Source organism: Sciurus carolinensis, chromosome 19, assembly GCF_902686445.1.
Source record: "Sciurus carolinensis chromosome 19, mSciCar1.2, whole genome shotgun sequence".
NCBI lineage: Eukaryota > Metazoa > Chordata > Mammalia > Rodentia > Sciuridae > Sciurus > Sciurus carolinensis.
The window spans coordinates 23,166,226-23,186,815 of NC_062231.1; the positions used below are offsets into that span (position 1 = coordinate 23,166,226).

Sequence of the window (20,590 nt, forward strand, 5' to 3'; positions counted from 1 at the left end):
GCAGTTGAACCGAAATACCGTGTTCACAGAACTCTTCGCTGAGAGGCCCGAGTGTATCAAGAGATAGATAACAAAATGCAATGAAGGTGAGAAGTCACAAAAGGACGTGAAGAACACTTAGCTCTCTGATGCACGTAGAAGATTGTGGAAGAGTAGTGGAGCTACCTTCATACACTAGACTACCATATGCAGAAAGAGTTAAAGAAACCATCTCAAGTCACATCCAGGCACACATTTGAAATGCAACTGGAATGATAGAAATAATATGGAAATGGTGCTATCGTTGGAATCCGGAAGACCTTCCAAAGACCCGCGTGTTGAAATCGTGACCCCTGGTGTGAATCTATTTGGAGATGGTGGAAACAGAGAAGCTGGGTCTGGTGGAAGGTCTTTAGGTCATTGTGGATGTTTCCTCATGAGAGACAGTAGGACCCCAGCCCCTTCCTCCTCTTCTCTTTCAATCCCTGGCCATGGGGTGATCTGCTATCTTCTGCCCACGCTTCTCTCTCCCTGGAGATGCTGTCTTAGCACAGGCCAAAAGCAATAGGGTCAACTGAAACCTCCAAAATATGAGCAGAAGGAAACCTTTACTCTCTATAAGTTGATGACCTCAGTTGTTTATCATAGTAACTGAAAACTGACTAACACAAACTGTCTCAACTTCAGAGCTATACCGATGTACGATTTATTAAACAAAGGGTTCTTTCCATCATTAGAAAGGATGAAACAGAGCAGAGATAACTGTTGCTTGGGAGGTTGCCGAAAAAGATCTGTTTTTGCAACAGAGGGAGGGTTGGACCTGCTCAGAGTCTACATTTTCAGATCATGTATGCCTAAATGCAATTCAATTTTTATTTTCAAAACTATGCTGTGGCATTCTGGTCCTGTTTTCGGCACCACGTCTTCCTTTTCTTCTTGCAAGATTCTACTGGGGGCTCTCATCATCCATTGCAGTCTCCCGCTTCTGTTTCCTTACTGATGTCCTTGGCTGCCTTACTTCTAAGCCTGTTGCTCTGTCTCCACCAAAAAGAGGCTCAGAGGTTTTTGTTTGAAACCTGAGAGTCATCTAGATAGTAAATTTTCCCTCAATATAAAAAGGAGGAGGCATAAAAGTAGTTCCGACTCCCTGTTGTCATTGACTCTTCATCTTTTGAACTTTTTGTGAAATAAAGGCAATCGCGAGCAAATTCCTAGGGCCCTGTCTCTGCTCAGGGCTCCTTATCCAAGGCCTTTTCGGGCAGGGGAATAAGCTTTCCTTCTCTGAAATCCAACGTAACCCCTTCCACTTAACAGAATTACAGGTTGCCGCCGATGCTCAAGAAATCTTTGTATTCTTCAACCTATAATCTTGGGACCTGAAACTGTAATTTTCTTCTCTCCTTTGGTGAATTCATTTCTATCTTAGCTACTAAAACTTTCCAATCTATTCCTACATGCGCTGTATCCTTCTTCCAGAGAATATTTAGAAGCCCCTGGAAGATTCTACTAACGAAATAGAGAAGAGTACATAAAAGTAGTATGAGTACAAAAAAGTAGCTTTTTTTTTTTTTTTTTTTTTAAATGAAGTTAATCGGGAGTTGCTAAGATGTTCATTCAGGAGAAGATGCTGGGACTCAGAGTGTGGAAGTAATTCCCCCCAAATCACATGATCAAGATGTGAAGAGGGAGGATTTACGCTGGATCCTTCAGGGGTTGAGGTCTGTTCTGCCTTTCTCCATACCCGAAACGGATGGTCTTTTTGGACATCAGTTTCCTTCCCTTGGTTCTTCTGTGTTACTCAGTCTTCCTTCCAAACTCCCAAGCTCTCCAGGAGTTCAAGCCCACTCACGTGTAGACCCAAATTCTCAACATCCATGGCTTCTCCTTGCCACACATCTGTCCTGTATCCACTGAATCCAGCTGCCTAAGGACGAAAGGCTAGCCTGCCATTTTACATTACTCCAAAATGGTTTATTTATTTTATTTTACTATTTTATTTTATTCTATTCTATTTTAGTGTGTGTGCGCTCTGCCGACATTAGCAGGGAATCAGACACAAATAAAATCTTGATGAAATGATTGTCCTGTCTTCAATGGGCCTCTGGCAACAGCAGAGGTTCTGAGTCCACAGTGCACACCAGAATCATTCCCCAGATCAAACTGCTGGGCTCTATCCTCAGAGAGCCCCGGAACGCCCATAAATGTCCACTTGCCAGGTGGCCCTGATACAGGTGGTGTGGAAGGGCACTCTGAAAGTCACTGGTGCAAACGGGGAAACTCTGTCTCCTCTTCACAATCGCACTGGGAGAGCAAGACCCTGGGTTATGCATGGTGACTGTGTATTCCTTTGGGTGCAGCGTTGTAGCCTGGAGGTTTCTCAGTACATGGATTCATAGCATGTCTGTGCTGGAAGGTTTGGGAGATCTGCCAGCTCCTCTCCTTCATTTTTGGAGTTAAGAAGCAGAGGGGGGAATATCGGCAGCTCCCGATCAGCTTCGTGCCCCTCTATGAATGGGCAAAGATGTCACCCTGGGAGTCCCCCCATCTTCTCCCTCTGCCCCGGTCCCTCCTCCCCATGAGCTGGCTCTTCTCCTTCATCCCGATTGCCAGTCTGCAGCAAGAGCTCTTTTCTCTTTTGCTCTATTATCAGCTACTGGCGATGCTTAATTTGTATATGTCTTAATAGGGAAAGAAAAAAATAATAACCTTCCAAACTGGAAGTTTAAAAAACTTCTCCTTTGGCTTCGTGTAATTAATCGCATAATGCGTGAGCCATTTAGGCTGGATCCACTGGATTTTAAATAGCTTTCCTGCCCTGTGTGACATTTACCTGTTATTAACGGCTGGGATGTCTTTCCCCATGTTGATGCAGCAGTCATGCAGGAGCTGACTGATAATCGGTCCTTCCTGGAGCCTCTCGGGAACATCTCTTCCACACTCTCCCCTACAATTTTATTATTATGAGAAATGGCAGATCCGCAGCAAGCAACTGAAGTCTCTATCTGCTGCTCTCTCAAGCATACAGCAAATTCTGTTTTCCCCAGGGTACGATTATGCTTTGACAGCTTTTACAGCCCCGTATCTTGTAGTGTGATATTTAAAATACAAACAACAGAAGATATATGCAATTATACCCATTCGAGGGGAGGCGATTTTTATAAGAAGGGAGTATCTCATGTGAAAGAGACCCAGAATAACAAACCTGGACGCCAAAAACTACTTTTGGTGCATGGGAAGGGATCTCAAAATCGGCAGCACGTGTCTAGAGGTGGAAAATGAACGACCAGAATAAAGAATCTGAAGTACACGACTCAGAGTCAGCGAATAAATCCCCTCTTTGGAATATTCCAGAACGAGTCCACTTTACTGCAAACCTGGGGCAGTGCGTCGGGGTTCAGCACAACTGGCTCTGGGTGGGTAAATCATCGTTAAGCTAACACAGTGGCAAAGACCTCATCCAAGAACAGTAATTCCTTTCCTGAGCTGAAGTCCTTGCTGTTGCTTGGAGGGAGTTTATGAGGCAACTCAGATCATTGCCCGACACCTTTACAATCTGCTCTTTCTGGAATTTTCCTCTGTTCCACAGTTGCTGCTTAGCCTCCTGGATTTTATTAGATCCCTTCTGATTTACACCCCTTTTGTTTTGAATCATGGTGATGATGATCTTTGGGGCCTATAAGAACCTGTAAGTAAAGACCCCCCTGGGTTCCTATTACTGCTGAATTCCAAAGAACTCTAAGATGGATGATACCCTGGCGAACCCCAACTGGAGAGAGAACGGAAACACAGTCAGCTTGGGGGTGACTGGTGGGCACTCCCCAAATCTACGACAGGCCGAGAAAGTCATAGGATGCAAACACATAAAGACCACACGGATCACAGTTCCTTCTTCCTTTCCCATTTGCATTCTCCATGGGTGAGCATAAGAGATGGGCTCCAGCAGTGTCTAACCAAGGGGTATTTTGTGTCTTACGGGTATTCGGTAATATCTGCAAGAACTTTTCATTGTCATAACTGGAGAGAGGACATTCCTGATATCAAGAGGACAGAAGTCAAGGATGCTGCTCAATACCTTCAGAACAATATAGTCTTCCAGAACAAAAATTCTCCCTGGTCAGGCGTGGTGCCTGTAATCCCAGTGACTCGGGAGGCTGAGGCAGGAGGATAGCAAGTTCAAAACCAGCCTCAGCAACTTAGTGAGAACCTGTCTTAAAATTTAAAAAAATAAATAAATTAAGAGGGCTGAGGATGTGACTCAGGGATTAAGTACCCCTGGGTTCAATTCCTGGTGCTCAAAGGAAAAAAAAAAAATCCCCCTTCATTGTGAATTGTGCCCCAGTTGAGAAACCCTGGGTTCATAATCCAAGATTATGAGCCAAGTGTTCTCTTTGAGGGGCTGGAAAGCCAGGGAGGTCATTTCACAAGGAGCGAATGGAGTCTGAAAGAGGGGAGAAGCAAGAGGTAATGGGGCCTTCAAACCGAACCCTGGGCCTCAGGAATGGGAAGAGCCACAGCCCCCTGGTTCTGATGCTGTGTTCAGTGAGGCCCGTCCATGTGCTTCTCCTGACAGAGACAAGAATTCCCGCCATCTCCCCCGTACCTCATTCAACCCTGTCTGTTCTGAGCTAGCACATGTCAGACACAGTAGAACCGTCAAATAAATACGGGGGTGTTTGGACAAGAGCCCCTGAATGCCAGACCCACGATCTTGGCCTCGTCTGCCTCACTTCTTTAACATGGTTACCCAATCTGCAAAATGGAGCTATCTTTCCGGAAGTGTTAAGTGAGCTAATACACTGTGGAGAGCAGATCCCGGGATCTGATGGAGCTCTACTGATGGAGCTCCGGATTGGGCTCTCCAGACCGACTCTTTCTCCTGGCGATGGACTCCCACTGCCTACGCAGAAGTCTCACTCTCCTCTTTTCTCTGACACCTCACAGGTAATGCGTCTTGAGTTTCTGAGCTGCCCTGTCTTCCATGCCCCCATCCCAGGTATCAGCGGAACTTCCATGCTGAATGGCTTAAGGACATGCCTAGGGTGGCCTCCTCTCTGTAATGACAGGGATGCAGGAAGCACGTTAGCCCCATAAATAACACTCTAGTTACCAGTTGCTCAGCCCCGAACCCTTGAGTTACCTTCCTCCTCTCTTTCTTCGGCCATCCACGTTCACCATCTCAGGGGGCTATTTCAGTGATACCTACCAACCCTCGAATGACGGTGGCGACTTATCTGCCTATTTACTGCTATCATCCTGGTCCACACCGCCATCATCTCTCACCAGAACAATCATGATCATGTTTTATCTGCTCTGGTTCTTTCCCAGTTTTGGCCAGATTTTAGAGAAAGTCAGAGAAATCGTGTCACTCTCCTGATCAGTACCATCCCGGGTATTCCAACTTCACTTCACTCCTAAAATGTGCAGAGGTCCTCATTAGATCCTGCTTGCTCATCTTGTTCCACCTACACAGACCTTGTTGCTGTTTTTCTTTCCTTTTTTATTTTTTGGTACTGGGGATTGAACTCAGGGGCACTCAACCACTGAGCCACATCCCTAACCCTATTTTGTATTTTCTTTAGAGACAGGGTCTTCCTGAGTTGCTCAGCACCTTGCCATTGCTGAGGCTGGTGTTGAACTCGAGATCCTCCTGCCTCAGCCTCCTGAGCTGCTGGCAATGACAGGCATGCACCACCACACATGGCTCATTGTTGTTTTTCTAAACACCAGACACACATGGTTCAACCACAGGTCGTTTGCACATGCTGCTCTCTCTGCCCCACTGTCTTTACTCAGTATGCCCAACTCTCCCTTCTATAGTCCTCTCCTCAAAAGGCAATGAAGTCTTATTTCACTTCCAAATATACAACAGCAGCATCTGCTTTTTTCTATCTCTATTTTTTTCCCTAGTTCTTATCACCTCCCAGCATGATTTATATTTATGTACACTAAGATTGATGGTGCTAGGGACTTTATGTGTCTTCTTCATCATATCCCAAAAATGCAGGAAAAGGAGAGGCACTTTATAAGTCCTAAATACTTAGGAAATGAATATATGATACAGGAGTTCAATAATTATGATTAATATTACTATACCCACAAGTGACTCTTGGGCCGCCTGCCTTTTGCACGTTCAAAGAATCCTAGAATAATATACTCATGGCCAAGTGGATCTACCCAACATGGCAACATCACCCGCCATTTTGTCCAGAAACAACCAACACAGCCACTGGGAAAGAGTGGGTATGAAATTCCAGCACTTTTTCTCCCTAGGATTTTCCTCCTTATTCTATTACACTGCTCTGAGCCATTGCTTGGAATGATTTTCAGTGTAAATTGAATTGTCAACATTTTTATGTACGTAAATACAAACTCTGGGCTCACACGACCATGCTTTCTTCCTGTGACAGACAGATAATCCAAATAACCGGCCTAAATTCAGATGTTTTACCAACCTAAGATCAGAACAGAGGCAAGCAAAGACCATTCCCCTTAAGACAAATGTTAAATTTGTGATTTCTATGAGCCCAGGATTGAGAGTTTTATATCCAGATAATTAGGGAGAAGAGCAGACTTGACTCTGGATATGGTGAGATGATGATTTCATGGCAAAGCTGATTTTAATGATCTTAGACAATAGGTATCATGTGTCCATTGTTATTTTTTAAATAAAATGTCCCAGGAGCTGTGCTACTGCATGGAACCCAGCAAGATCTCTTGATTGCTTATTTTCAGGAGTCATCCTGCAGCTTTGACTTCAAGAGTGTTCTAGTTTATTCTAAAACTTAAGAGAAGACTCTTCTTCTAGCCCCACTGTAGCCTGCAGATGGTTTGTGCAGACTCTTGGACACAGGCTTCAACAGCAACTCACCCTGGAGGTGAGGGAGCAAAGACCCATGGCGGACAGACCCACTGTGCGTGACCCAGAGCCCAGCTGATGTCTCAGTGCCACTTTCCCTTTCTTGCCACCAAATCAATAAGTAAAATAAATATTATATTGTCTCTATCTGTCCCTGTGAGGATGGAGGTGACCTTAGAAACATCCAGGGATGGCAAAGGCAGCAAAAATAATATATTCAACTAACTCCCCAACTTCTGGGCTCTGCCGGGCACTGACCAGCTAGAGAAATGTATTTTTCTAGGATGGATAGTGTATTAGTCAGGGTTCTCTAGAGGAGCAGAACCCACAGGAAGTGTGATGATAAAGGGGATTTATTAGATGGGCTTCCACCACCAGAAGCTGGATGGTCCACAATGGCCCCTGCAGCTGGAGAGCTGGAAGAACCAGCAGCTGCGCAGCCCAAGAGGAGGAAGCCCCAGAACAAGAGGGATCAGCAGTGCTACCTAGTCCCAGACCAAGGCTTCTGGAAACTCCCTGGAGAATCCCTGGCAGAGTCGCTTTGGGAGAGTGAAGAAGCTGACTTGAATTCATGGCATTACTTGGGGGGCACTATTAAGACAAGGACCTTACGCCTGGAAAGATGGATGACATGTCCTTTACTGTTGGTAAATGACAAGGTGACAAGAGAGAGTCACTCTTGCTCAGCTACTTTATGGATTTTGGAACTCACTCCTTCGTAACTGTTTTGCATTTCTGTCATCCCTGATTAGACAGTTGGAAACAGTCTTCAAGGGTGGCAAGACTCTGAACGAGATCAGAGCACAGAGTGGCACAGACTGACTTGTGCTTCTGCGTAGCTTCTCATCTTAGATATGGTACTGGACGATAATTTTTCATATGGTTAAAAAAGAAGCACCATAAAAAAACCTGAGTCATGCGTGCATACCTTGTGGCAATATTATCTTATCTCAGGGGTGCACGGAAAGTCTCGTAACTCTTCATCAATTCAGGTCACATGATGCCACAACACTAATAATATTGAGTCACATATCCATGACTCCGGCTTAGTTTCTATTTGCACTTGTGTGTTTTGAGGTTACACAAAAATGCAGATTTTGACAGCAAGGTGTTGTGGGTTCTTCAAAGTCTCACGAATAAGATTTGGTTTAACCTTCTAAAATGGCTGCATGCATTTCATTTCATACTTGAACATCTGTCTTATCTATTTTCAAACTTCTCCATCCCCTGGGGGAAGGCAGTCAACCCGAACAGAGGTAGTAGTGATGAGCTGAGGGTCCGGGAGCCTCAGCTGGCCTGGACTGGAACCTTCCTCTGCTGTCTATCAGCTTTGTGACCCCGGACCAGTTACTCACCCGTCTCCGCCACAATGTGCTGAACCTGGAAGGTTGTTGTGAGAATTTGAGGACTGAATGAAGGTACTTAGCCTATGCTCTGCAACTTCTCTTCTGTCAGTATTAAGCATTTGTGATACAGTGTGATATCGGAAGGTACCAAAGGAAATATTTCATGGAGGTTTTCCCTCTGCCCACTTCAGGTTCCAATTGAGAATCAAGACCCGATTTACCATGTCATTTGGGATTTGAAAACGCAAACCCAAGGGGATGCGTATCCTTGGATGGGTTGTGTCTCTGGCAACAGGCTCATTCGCTGACCAGTCCAGACTCTGAGGAAGGAGAATTGGTCATTTTCTCCTTGATCTTCACCATTGCAAAGAGCTACTGTGATTCATCACTATCCAGAATTTGCTTCCAATTAATGGGATAAGTCTCTCTTTCAATAGTTAATATAAGGTTGATAAGAGAAGGGCTGGAATTTCCTTCTTAACAGAATCCAATAACAGGAGCAAAATAATAACATTAGCTTTCTTTTTTTAAAAAAGAGGTATGGCTATTGCATAATTAATGTTCATCAGCTTGTTTAACATCTACCACAGCAATAAATATGAGTATCAGTTAATGTCTCTCTTCTGCAGATGAGGAAACTGAGTCTCATCTGTTAAATAAAATGCCCCTTCTCCTGAAGTCTGTCTGTCATAGCACCAGATCACAACCCATATGAACGCTGTGTCCAGTGAAACTCTTCATCTCCTCATGGACATACTTGTTGAGTTTGTTCTGAAAGAAACCATTAGGTTGTTGGACTGTTTGGATAGAGTAGATGATTGGGAAGAATTTTCACAGTCCTTCTGAGTGGATGAAGGTCTGTCATTAACTCCAAGACTGAACATGTCTCCTTTACCCCTGAGAGACCAAATAAATGCTGCAACCCACATGATCCCCACTTTACCTCCGAAATGTGGTGGTGGACCACAGAGAAGAACCACACCTTGACCCTCTCGGACAGAGACTGTGCTTCTTGTTTTGGTTTCAAAGTCTTCGATATCTTAGAAAACAAAGAAAATTAGGTTTAGAATTAGTTACATTGCAGGAGAATATATGCTAAAGGAGAAATCTGTACCTTCTTTGTATTATTAAGGGTAATTATTATGGTTTAGCACTGAGGTGACCCCAGTGATCATGTGTGAGACAATGCAAGAATTTGCAAAGGTAAATTATTAGATTAGAGGAGGTGTAACTTGATCAGTGGATTAAGCCACTGATATGAATTCACTGGGTGGTAATTCTAGGTAGGCAGAGTATGGCTGGAGGAGGTAGGTCACTGGGGGTGAGTTTTGGAGGTTTATGTTTTGTTTCGAGTGAGCAGAGTTTTCTCTCTGCTTCCATATGGCCATGTCCTGAGCTTCTTTCTCCCTCTGAAACCTTCCGCCATGATGTTCTGCCTCACTTGGGCCCCTTGCAATGGAATTCGCCATCTATGGACTGATAACTCTGAAACCATGAGCCCCAGATAAACTTTTCCTCCTCTGCATTGTTCTTGCCAGGTCTTTTGGTCATAGCCATGAAAAAACTGACTAAAACAGTAACAGATACTTGTACTAAATCTTCTGACTGATTTAGTTGATGATAATTGATTTGCAGTGAACACCTATTCTCAAAATCTTTCTTTTTACTGGAAATACATAAAGTGTATGATAGGCATCTGTTACCATTACTCACTTCCTGTTTTCTTCCATGTTCCCAGGAAACCTGTGGCCCAGGAGGACATGGGTTAAGGCCAGCATATACTCCCTCTTCCTGTCCAGGGAAAGTGTGATTTAAGAATTAAGCAGAGAGTGGGCTGGAGTTTTCTGACATCTTGAATTAATGGTTGCTATTTTGACAGGTAGGTGGAGTCTGTGAGAATCTAGGATGTCTTAGTGTAAGGGAAAGACCCCAAGTTCCAAAACCAGTGAGACCAAAACCCTACATTCTCCTGATCTCATCCTTCACAAAGATACTTCACAGGCTAATTTGGAATGTTGTGACTTCCAACCCTGAAGAATTCTGCAAATTCAGAGTTGGAAGCCAGCTTACTAACTACCTTGATGAGCTCTCCATTTGAACATGAATATTTCAACATTCTTGGAAAATGGTCACCAGTCTCCAAGAAAGGGTACATTGTTTATCTTCTTTGAGCCTCAGCTGCTTTACCTGTAAAATCGCTCATCCTTTCATTCATTCAGTGAATGAAGCACTTACTAAAATACCAGCGTGTTATCAAGGGCAGGAGGTACATTTGAAATTACAGCAGGCACGTGCTGTGGTCTTACTGAATGTCAGAAGGTTGGTTATTAAGACAAACACATAGTTTAAAAATCTGAGGTGGAGATGGCTAATTGTCTACCAAGATCTATTTTCCCCTTCTTCCAAAGTAGTAGTCTTTTAAACAAGAGGTTGCCCAAAGGACACAGCTATGAGATTCTATCCAGGCATGCGGCAAGCCAAAACAATGAACAGAACCTCCATCATCTGAGAGAGCAGAGCTACAAATTTTGACGTTTCCCTACCCCCTTGCCCTTACTGCCACCTCAAATGGCAATGACATGGGTGTTTCTGTAGACCAATCCTTGGATGTGAAAGAGCCATCATCAGCCTTGGTACTTAAGTGGCTGCACACAGCAGAATCACAGTTGGTTGGAAATACACTCCAATCCAATGTATCAGACATAAGGAAACTTCTCTCCCTTGTTGCATCAGCTTAATCTTTTACTGTAAGTAAGGTATATGGTAAAGAAAGAAGAGAAGAGCTGAGCATGAGAAAGAGATGCAGGCAATGGTAACGTGGGGCGGGTTAAACATTCCTTCCATGAGGCAAAACCAGGACTACGATTCCAGAGGAATCCACGGTGGTAAAATGAAACCAGTTTCATGGTCCAGAGTGGGCAAGGTTTCAAAGAGATTGCAATAGTAAGCAAGCATTTTAGGATACTATTATAAATGATAATTATTTTTTAAATGCAAAGGGAATACCTGTATTTTAAATCTAAATGGATTGACTTAATGTCATATGAAAAAAATAGTTGGTGGATATCACTATGACATTATCCCACTTCTAAAGAAGAAAGATTAAAGACTAAATATGAGCATCTCTTGAAATTGGCATGGTAAGAGTCAAGTTACAGAATGGATATTTAAAAATTATTCACACTGCTTATCTTTTCTTTTTTGGTTTGATTTTTTTAAATTTAAATTTGTTTTAATTAGAATGCACTTTGATACATCATATATAATGAAGTATAATTTCTCGTTCTTCTGGTTGTACCTGATGCAGAATCTCACCAGTTGTATAGTTGTATATGAACATGGGGTAAAAACAAGAATCAAATGCTGGCTTTTGCTGGTAAATGGATGGAGCTTGAGAATATCATGCTAAGTGAAATAAGCCAATCCTAAAAAACCACAGGCCTAATGTTTTCTCTGATATGCAGAAGCTAATTCACAATAAAGTCAGAGGGCCACCCTTCCCACCCCCACCCCCACCAGTCACGCTTCCTATGTTAATCAGAAGTCATTATAACCCAGAGTTCATAAGACCACTGCTACTTTCATATATTCCTCATTCCCTTCCTCTTAAATGCCATCCGTTTGTGACATAATTTTTCTGTCCCTTTTATGATGACAATGGGCTTTCTATTAGCTGACATGAAAAGAAATCAACTCTGCTCACAAGTCACACAAGTCCTGTTAGCTATCAAAACATGGCCGTTTCAAAATGCTGCCAGTTCATAGGTTTCAATTAATAATTCAGATTTTAAAACTGTTTAACTGCACTGAGATCACAGGCAAGATATAATTTTGCTTTATTCAAAAGAGGTGCCCTCTCTCTTGAATATGCTTTGAACGAGATCTGTTTTGTGGATTCTGTCTGCGTTTCAAATACCTTTCTGCCGGCTAGAAACAGGTTTTAATTCAGAAACTTTGGGAGGCAAGATCCCCTGTATCTGGGAGTCATATGAACACCCCATGAATATTTTCCTTGACATTTCACATCTTTAGATGTAATCTTCCACCAGGAGAGGACAGAGAGGGGACCGCTTTCTATTTTACCTTATCCACTTTTGCTTAAGAGAAGACAGCTTAGCGTGGGATCCTTTGCGGAGATGATCTCACATTCCAGAATATCTGGAGATGTTCCCATGAACCACAGAGGTGACCTGCCTGGGCTGTCCTTGGGTTCACACGCACCTCCCGCAGCACCGGATGCTGTGAAACACCCTGGTGGCTGAGGTCGCTCTCATTAAGCCATTCTGATGACCAGAGCTTATCAGGTCCTGCGGTTTTATTGCTGGTTTTGGAGGAAGCATTTGGCAGGAACCAGAGGAAAAATGCAGCCACCAACAAGGCCCTGTTCCAAAGGCCAGCAGGAACTGCCTGAGAATGGCTCGCAAAATGAACTTGAAAGAATTACGGGGCCATATGCTCTTTCCGAAAGCAACCAAGGTGCAGAGCAGGGACGGAGGCCAGTAAAATGTACTTAAAATCCAGAACAGGCAACGTTAAGTACTGCAAGCTCTGAGCTCAGGGAGAGTACAACTTTGCAGCCGTCACAGGCAGGAACGAATCTCAGCTTAATTAAAGCAAGAAAACTGTGGACTTGCTGCCAAGGCCCGAGGAGCACATTCGGAGGATGTGTTTGGCAGTACCAACCCCTGGCACAGAAGGAGACCAGCGGTTTGCCAAGTCTCCCAAGCTCGGGGGAAGGCAATGGGTACCTGGAGTCCACTGGCTGGGTCTAAGAGGCCAGCACCTGAAAATCTGGAGAGGGAACACATACTTACTCACCAGGAAAATGTATATGCTGGACAGGGCACAGAGGACGGGTGGTCAGTGAAAGTCTGAAGGATAACAATAATGGTCTCTTTCCCCAGGTACTGTGTATGAAATTCTTCAATGTAACATTTTCTGTCTTTCTTTTTTCCTTTATTTCATATATCCAGAGTAGCTGCTGTGTGCCAGGCACTCTGAGAAGGGCTTTCATTGAAAGCCACCTATAACAGGTACTGCTGCTGCATTCACTAAGCAGAGGGGGAAACTGAGGCTCGCGGCTGCACCCTGCCAAAGCCCCAGTGTCAAGACAGGACTGAAAAACAAATCTGGCCCAAAGCTCATACTCTCAAGCATCCCACTATTCCTCCTTCCTGGAGCCAGTGGAGGCTGACCCTTAAAACATACTGAAGGGACGTCCAAGGCCACTCCAGGTTCAGACGAGAGGCAAACAGAAACCTAATGGCCTATCCAGAGCTGTGCCAGCTCCTGGAGGGGAGGGGTCTGCAGTCCTTTCAGGGTTGGCCACGGCTCCACTGCTGGGGTCTCCACTCCCCTAAGTCCTGGTTGGGTCCTGCCTGTGCTTGAGTCTTGAATCATCATCTCCTCACGTCAATGTCAGCATGCAGCTCACCTGGCCTGACGAACATGTAGACCCTGACAGACTGTGAAGCACACCCAGTGGCACGTGCTCTTCCTGATTTCATGGGATGCAGCTCAGATACCGTGTTGGAGTCAGCTTCATCAGTCTTGTGGCCCAAAGGCCTGAGAAGAACCATTAGAGGAGAAAGGGTTTCTTTGGGTCCATGGTTTCAGAGGTCTCAGTCCATGGTTGGCCGACCCCAGGGCTCTGGGCCCCAGGTGAGGCAGAACATCATGGCGGAAGGGCGTGGAAGGGGAAGCGGCTCAGGACGTGGCAGCCAGGAAACTCTCCTCACCAGAGGCCAAATATAAACCCCAAGGGCACGCACCTAAGACCTACTTCTTCCAGTCACACCCTACCTGCCTACAGTTACAACTGCGTGAATCCACATTAGTGGATTTATCTACCCATTAGGTTAAAGCTTTCATGATTTAATGATTTCGCCTCTGAACCTCTTACATTGCCTCACAGTTGAGATTTAGGGGAATGTTATAGTGTGGATATGAGGTGTCCCCCAAAATCTCACATGGGAGGCAATGCAGGAAGGTTCAGAGGAGAAATGATTGGGTTGTGAGTGTCTTAACCCAGTCAGTGAACGAATCCCTGATGGGATTAACTGAAGTGGTAGGTGTGGCTGGAGGAATGGACTTGGGGCGTGGCTGTGGGTATATATTTTGTATCTGGAGAGTGGAGTCTCTCTCTCTCTCTCTCTCTCTCTCTCTCTCTCTCTCTCTCTGCTTCCTGTTGATGTGAGCTGCTTCCCTCTGCCACGCTCTCCCGCCATGATGTTCTGCCTCACCTGGAGCCCCAAGAAATGGAGCTGGCCTTCTATGGACTGAGACCTCTGAAACCGTGAGCCTTCAAATAAACCTTTCCTCCTCTACAGTTGTGATGGTCAGGTCATTAGTCACAGCAGCGAAAGAGCTGACTAAAACAAGGGACATCTCACATCTAAAACATAACATATTTAAATTAAATATCAGACATATAATTCCTAAAAGTCCACTTAGCCACTCCTCTCTGTGGCTGGAGCCCACTCTCCTCTTCCCCAGCCTCCCACTACCACCCTCTCATCCCTGAGCAAGGGGAAACTCCAAATCCTACCTATTCTCTCTGCAAAGCAGCTCAGTTACCTGTGGCTCCTGCCATTACTCAGAAATGAACTGACCCGCCCTACTCCACACAGGTTACAAGTCAAGGAAATAAAATTTCATTCCAAACACGGATCTGTGGACTGTGCTTGTACGTAAACACTAAACTCTCCTGTTCCTTGGGCTGGAGCTTCAACCAGACCCAGAACCTATCATCTGCCATCCGTCAGAGACCTTGCTCAGCATCTCCCTTCCCGTCCCTCTGAAGCCATTTCTATTATGTGTCACTTTGAAGACCTCAGATCTGGTTTTATCTCCCCTGCTGCCGGCTTTCCAGCCATCAAACACCACTTTTCCCCTTGGAGACTCCTTCGGAGGAAGTGTCAGGGTTGAAAGCTTGCACGGGGGGGTAGGCAGGACTCCAGAGCACGGCTCACCTTCTTGACCGGTTCCCCTGCTGGAAACGCCTGCTTTGTTTTGCCTAGGGCAGAAACATTCTGCTAGGCAAGCAAACGTGGGTGGCTCGCCCAGCAGAAGTGAAATGGTGAAAGACACCAAGATAAGTTCCCTAGTTTTGCATCAGAACTGCAGAACTTCCAAATGCAGTTTATGTGATTGTTGGAATTAAAAGACTCCAAGAATCTCCAGACAGGACCCATATTGACCAAATTGTATTGCCAATCACGTGCATGTGGGAATGCAAAAGAAAACTATTTGTTATGGCTTGGAGGTGAGGTGTCCCCCAAAAGCTCACGTGTGAGACCATGCAGGAAGGTTCAGAGGGGAAATGACTGAGTTGCGAGAGACTTAACCCAGTCAGTGAATTGATCCCCTGATAGGGATTAGCTGAGGGTCACTGGAAGCAAAAGGGGTATGGTTGGAGGAGGTGGGAACCAGGGCATGGCTTTGGGGTGTATATATTTGTATCTGGCAAGTGGAGTCTCTCTCTCTGCTTCCTGATGATGTGAGCTGCTTCCCTCTGCCACACTCCTCCGCCATGATGTTCTGCCTCACCTGGAGCCCCAAGGAATGGAGCCGGCCTTCCATGGACTAAGACCTCTGTAACCATGAGCCCTCAAATAAACCTTTCTTCCTCTATAATTGTGCTGGTCACATCATTTAATCATAGCAGCAAAAAAGCTAAGACAATTATGGATGATTATAATTATGTATGGACTCTTTACGTTGTAGCAAACAAAACAAACAAAACCCAAAACGAAACAACAACCCTGAAGAGAACAATTTTGGAGGAGGAAAAGTGTATGGTGTCTCACAGTTTCAGAGGTCTCAGTCCACTGTGGTCTGACTCTGTCAAGGCCCCAGGTGAGACAGGACATCTTGGCAGAAGAAAGCAGTTCAGGACACAGCAATCAGGAAGCCGAGAGAGCTCTGCTCATCAGAGACAAAATATAAACCCCAAAGGTACAAAGGCACATCCCCAGTGACCCACTTCCTCCAACCACACCTCACCCGCCCACACACAGTTACCACTCGGTTAATCCCTAGCAGAGGGTCAACGCACTGATTAGATTAAGGCTCTCGTAATCCAATCAAGCTCACCTCTGACCTGTCTCGCATCCGCTCACACATGAGCTTTTGGGGGATATCTGATCTAAAACATAACATGCACCCAGAAAAGATGCGGCAAAAGAGAATTTCCTGACAGTAGGGTATAGTGAGGTTATTCTCAGTGTATCTCTCTCTCCCTTTGCTCTCCTTTAAAGAGGATGGAAAATTCCACAGTCATTCCTGCTGTTCTTTCCTATTTCAAGGTGATTTTGATGAAGGAGAGTGATTTAGTCCCATTATTACATTTAGCAGGCTTTTATTAAGTGGCCTACAAAAATATCTCTACTAGATCAGTCTCATTTTCCGCCGTCACATTCCGGAAGCTGTGTACTCAGTTGCGACGTTGGTGGTTTTATTGTGTTTCCTAGCATAACTCGGTAACTTAACATGACATAACCTAATAAAGCACAACGCTATTGTCAAATCCTGTAAAAAAGGCAATAGCTAAATCTCGATATTGGACATAAATTTGGAATGCTAATATCCAAGCAGGAACTAAGAAACTATTTTAAGAGTTTCTGTTGTCAAGTCCATTTACAATCCCAGTTAAAGTCCCTTCTTTCTTGGATGTCAAAGGATTTTATAAAAATTCATAAACAAGGAGAGAGAGAGTGGGTGGTTTCTCAGTTTCCTGGGAATAATAAATTTACTGAGAACCCATTCTTTATGGTATTTCAGAAAAAAATACATGGAAAAAGTCAGGGGAGAGAGTCAAAATCTGTTTTTTAAATTTTTTTCTTTTTTGGGTACCAGAGATTGAACCTAAGGGCGCTTAACCACTGAGCCACATCCGCAGCCCCTTTTTATATTTTTTTTATTTTTTTTTTATATTTTATTTAGAGACAGGGTCTCACTGAGTTGCTGAGGGCCTCACTAAGTTGCTGAGGCTGGCTTTGAACTCGTGATCCTCCTGCCTCAGCCTCCCGAGCTGCTGGGATTACAGGCGTGCGCCACCGCGCCCAGTTTCAAAATCATTTTTAAAGAAGACAAATGTCAACCTCCATGATTCTACCTGCTGTGCACACCACATAAGTCATGCCGAGCGCCACCAGAGCCAGGCAGGTGACTGGGCAGGGATGCTTCTGCTGGCCAGCGCCCACCACTGAGAACCTCACTCCATCAGCAGCGTTACTGGGAGCACCGTTCTCTTCTCCTGTTCTCTCTTTATTTCCTTTCCCTTTCCTTCCCACCCCTTTAACCTTCATTCCTACTTTCTTATTTCATTTCCCCTTCTCTCCATCTCTTCCTCTTCCCCTCCCTCTTCCTCCTCCTCCTTTTCCCCTCTCTTTCCTCTTCATCTGTCTTTCCTCCTATGTTTTATTGGTGCATTCAAATAACACACAATGGTGGGATTACTGCTGCATATTCATGCATGCATGGAGTGATATTATTTGGCCAACATCCTTCCCCGGTATTCCCCCCACACCCCCCATACCGTCCACCCTTGGTCTCTTTCCTCCACTGACCTCCTTCTCATTTTGACGAGACCCATCCCCACTGATCTTTTCCTTTTTCCTCTCTAGCTTTCACATATGAGAGAAAACTTCGGACCCTTGACTTTCTGGGTTTGGCTTATTTCACTTAACCTGCTTATCTCTAGTTCCATCCATTTTCCTGCAAACGCCATCATTACATTCTTCTTTATGGCCCAATAAAACCCCATTGTGCGTCTACACCAGATTTTCCTTCTCCCTCATCTCTAGCCTGGTTCCATGGTTTAGCTCTTGGGAACTGTGCTGCTATAAACATGGATATCACTGCAGTAAGACGACTTTTAATTTTTTAGCATAAATACAGAGGAATGGGATAGCTGGGTGCTGTGGTGGTTCCATGCCTCGTCTTTTGAGGAACCTCCATACTGATTTCCATAGTGGTTGTGCTAATTCACAGTCACACCCGCAGTGTAAAAGTGAATCTTCGCATCGTCTCTGGCATGTGTCACTGTGCATTCTTCATGATTGCCATTCTGACTGGAGCGAGTTGAGGTCTCAGGGTAGTTCTGATTTGCATTTTCCTAACTGCTAAAAATCTTTTTAAAAATTTTTGTTTTCTTTTTTTGGTACCAGAGATTGAACCGAAGGATGCTTAACTGGCGACATTTTTTCATGTATTTTTTGGTCATTTGTGATCCATTCCTTTCTATCAGCCTGGTATCTAGATTTTCACGGAGGTACACATTTTATAAATCAAACAGGTGAGCAAATACGAAATGCCTAATCGGCCTATCACAGTATCCACACAGGGCTGGGTGATTTTCTGTGGCGAACTCATTTGTCTGGTCAGAAGAACCCACAGTACTGGTAGCAGAGAACCAGGTGAAAGAAAGAAGGAAGAGAGGGCAGGGGAAGGGAGGAAAGGAGGAACTGAGCGTGGGCATGGACTGGCCTCCCATGAGCGCCTTAAATTTAACCAGAGCAGAGGAAGAGAACAGTGACCAAATGACGGAAGGACGTTGTGCTGATGGCGGTCACAGGAGATGTGGGCCACCTCACGAGATCATGAGGATGGAGCTCTCTGGTGACTCCAAAAAGGAAAAGAGTGTAGGTCAGCCGCTCACCAGATTAAACAGTCCGCTAGTCCGTTCTAGGGAAGGTTCAGGGGTGGGACAAAATGATCAAAAGCACCATTTGGGGTCAGAGCCTCTGTTCCCATCTGACTTGTGTCCTGCGTGAGGTGCTGACTGTGGCCACAACAGTGAGTATCTTTCTTATTTATTTTAGAAGATAGTCAGCTCAGACATTTTATCAGCTTATAAGCTTCTAAATCAGAACATTGCTATGTAAAATCCATTTTTTTATATGCACCCCAAGTTTCTTTTTCTGCTTAAAACTTTTTAAATGTCTATCCTAATTAACTTAGTTGTTTATATAACAGGTACCTCAGAGTTACACTGTAACGTTTGCGTTGGATTCTTTCTCTTTGTTCTTTGGCGATACACATGACAGTGGAGTGCATTCTGACACATTATACACACATGGAGTGCGACCTATCCTAACCAGGATCCCACTCTTGTGGGTGTGCGTGATAGGGAGTTTCACTGTCTAGCAGGGAACTGGAGACCAACATGCTAAGTGAAATAAGCCAATCCCCCAAAACCAAAGCCCGCCTTTGATATGTGGATATGGACACACAATGGCCAGGGGAGGGAAGAACAAAAATTCACTGGATGAGACAAAAGGGGCGTGAAGGGAAGGAGCGGGTGGAGGAGGAAAGACGGTGGAATAACCTTCCTATGTTCCTCTATGGCGAGTCTCGTTCTTCTTCACTTTCCCCAGCCTTAAGATGATTCTAACAATCCTACCTTTCTCAGGGTATGAAGGTACGCTGCCCTAAAAAGCGTACCGGAAGTATTAAGCACACAATAAAATGATGTCAAGGGCTTTCATTCCAAACCTGATGATACACGCATGTGCCAGCAAAATCAGTGTGTTCAGAATTTCTAACCGGGTTTTCCAGCCTGCACCTCCGCCTAATGATGTGACCGCACATATTTTCTCAAAGACCAAGTCTGATTTTGTGGCCGGTTCATGAACTCAGTGAATAAATAAAGCTAAATAATCAAATGAAAGGCCTGAAGTTGAAAGCATGTGAATTTCATTCCCAGGACTGCCACACCATGTTCTGCTTTCTTACAGAGCAACTTTCACCGACTTGACACAGGCTGAGGGCCCTCGAATCCCACTGTCCAGAGGGCCATCCCACCCAGCCAGCGGCACAATAACCTCTTGACTTGGCGTCTGAGCAGCCAGAAAAATCCTAGCCTGCCCTCCCTCTTCAAAGTCGGACTTTGCTCAGGATGTGATGGCTCACGCCTGTGATCCCTGCTGCTCGGGAGGCTGAGGCAGGAGGATCGAGAGTTCAAAGTCAGCCTCAGCAAAAGCGAGGTGCTCAGTAACTCAGTGAGACCCTGTCTCTAAATAAAATACAAAATAGGAATGGGGATGTGGTTCAGGGGTTGAGTGACTCTCAGTTCAAGCCCTGGAATCCCCCCCAAAAAGCAAGGTTGAACTTTACCTTTTGGCAAATGCTCATTTTTTCCCTACCTTGTGCTGAGCAAGGAGGAGGGGGCTACCTTTGCCACTGATGATCTCTCTCCTTGTGCATCCTGGAGGAACGAGGGCTATAAACATTCTCCAGTGCAGCAGGGAGGGTCTAGAGAAGAGTTGGCTGGACAGTGATCAGGGATACCCCACGGGAAGATGAGGACCAGGACCGAGTTGTGTGCAGGCAGGTGGAGGCTTAGTTCAGCAAGAGTACTGGAGGATCCTGGGAGAGCAGCCCTGCAGGGCAGAAGGGAAGCAGAATC

At 45.0% G+C, this 20,590-nt stretch overlaps 1 protein-coding gene across 2 annotated transcripts in view; it reads right to left on the reverse strand.

Annotated features, from left to right (window-relative positions):
- Positions 1–20,590, reverse strand: part of Cntn6 (contactin 6) — a 176,791-nt gene that overhangs the window by 117,461 nt on the left and 38,740 nt on the right. For both annotated transcript variants that reach the window (XM_047534747.1, XM_047534746.1), the window contains exon 3: positions 9,125–9,220. In XM_047534747.1, coding sequence (XP_047390703.1) covers positions 9,125–9,220 — 96 coding nt within the window. The remainder of the gene's footprint in view (positions 1–9,124; positions 9,221–20,590) is intronic.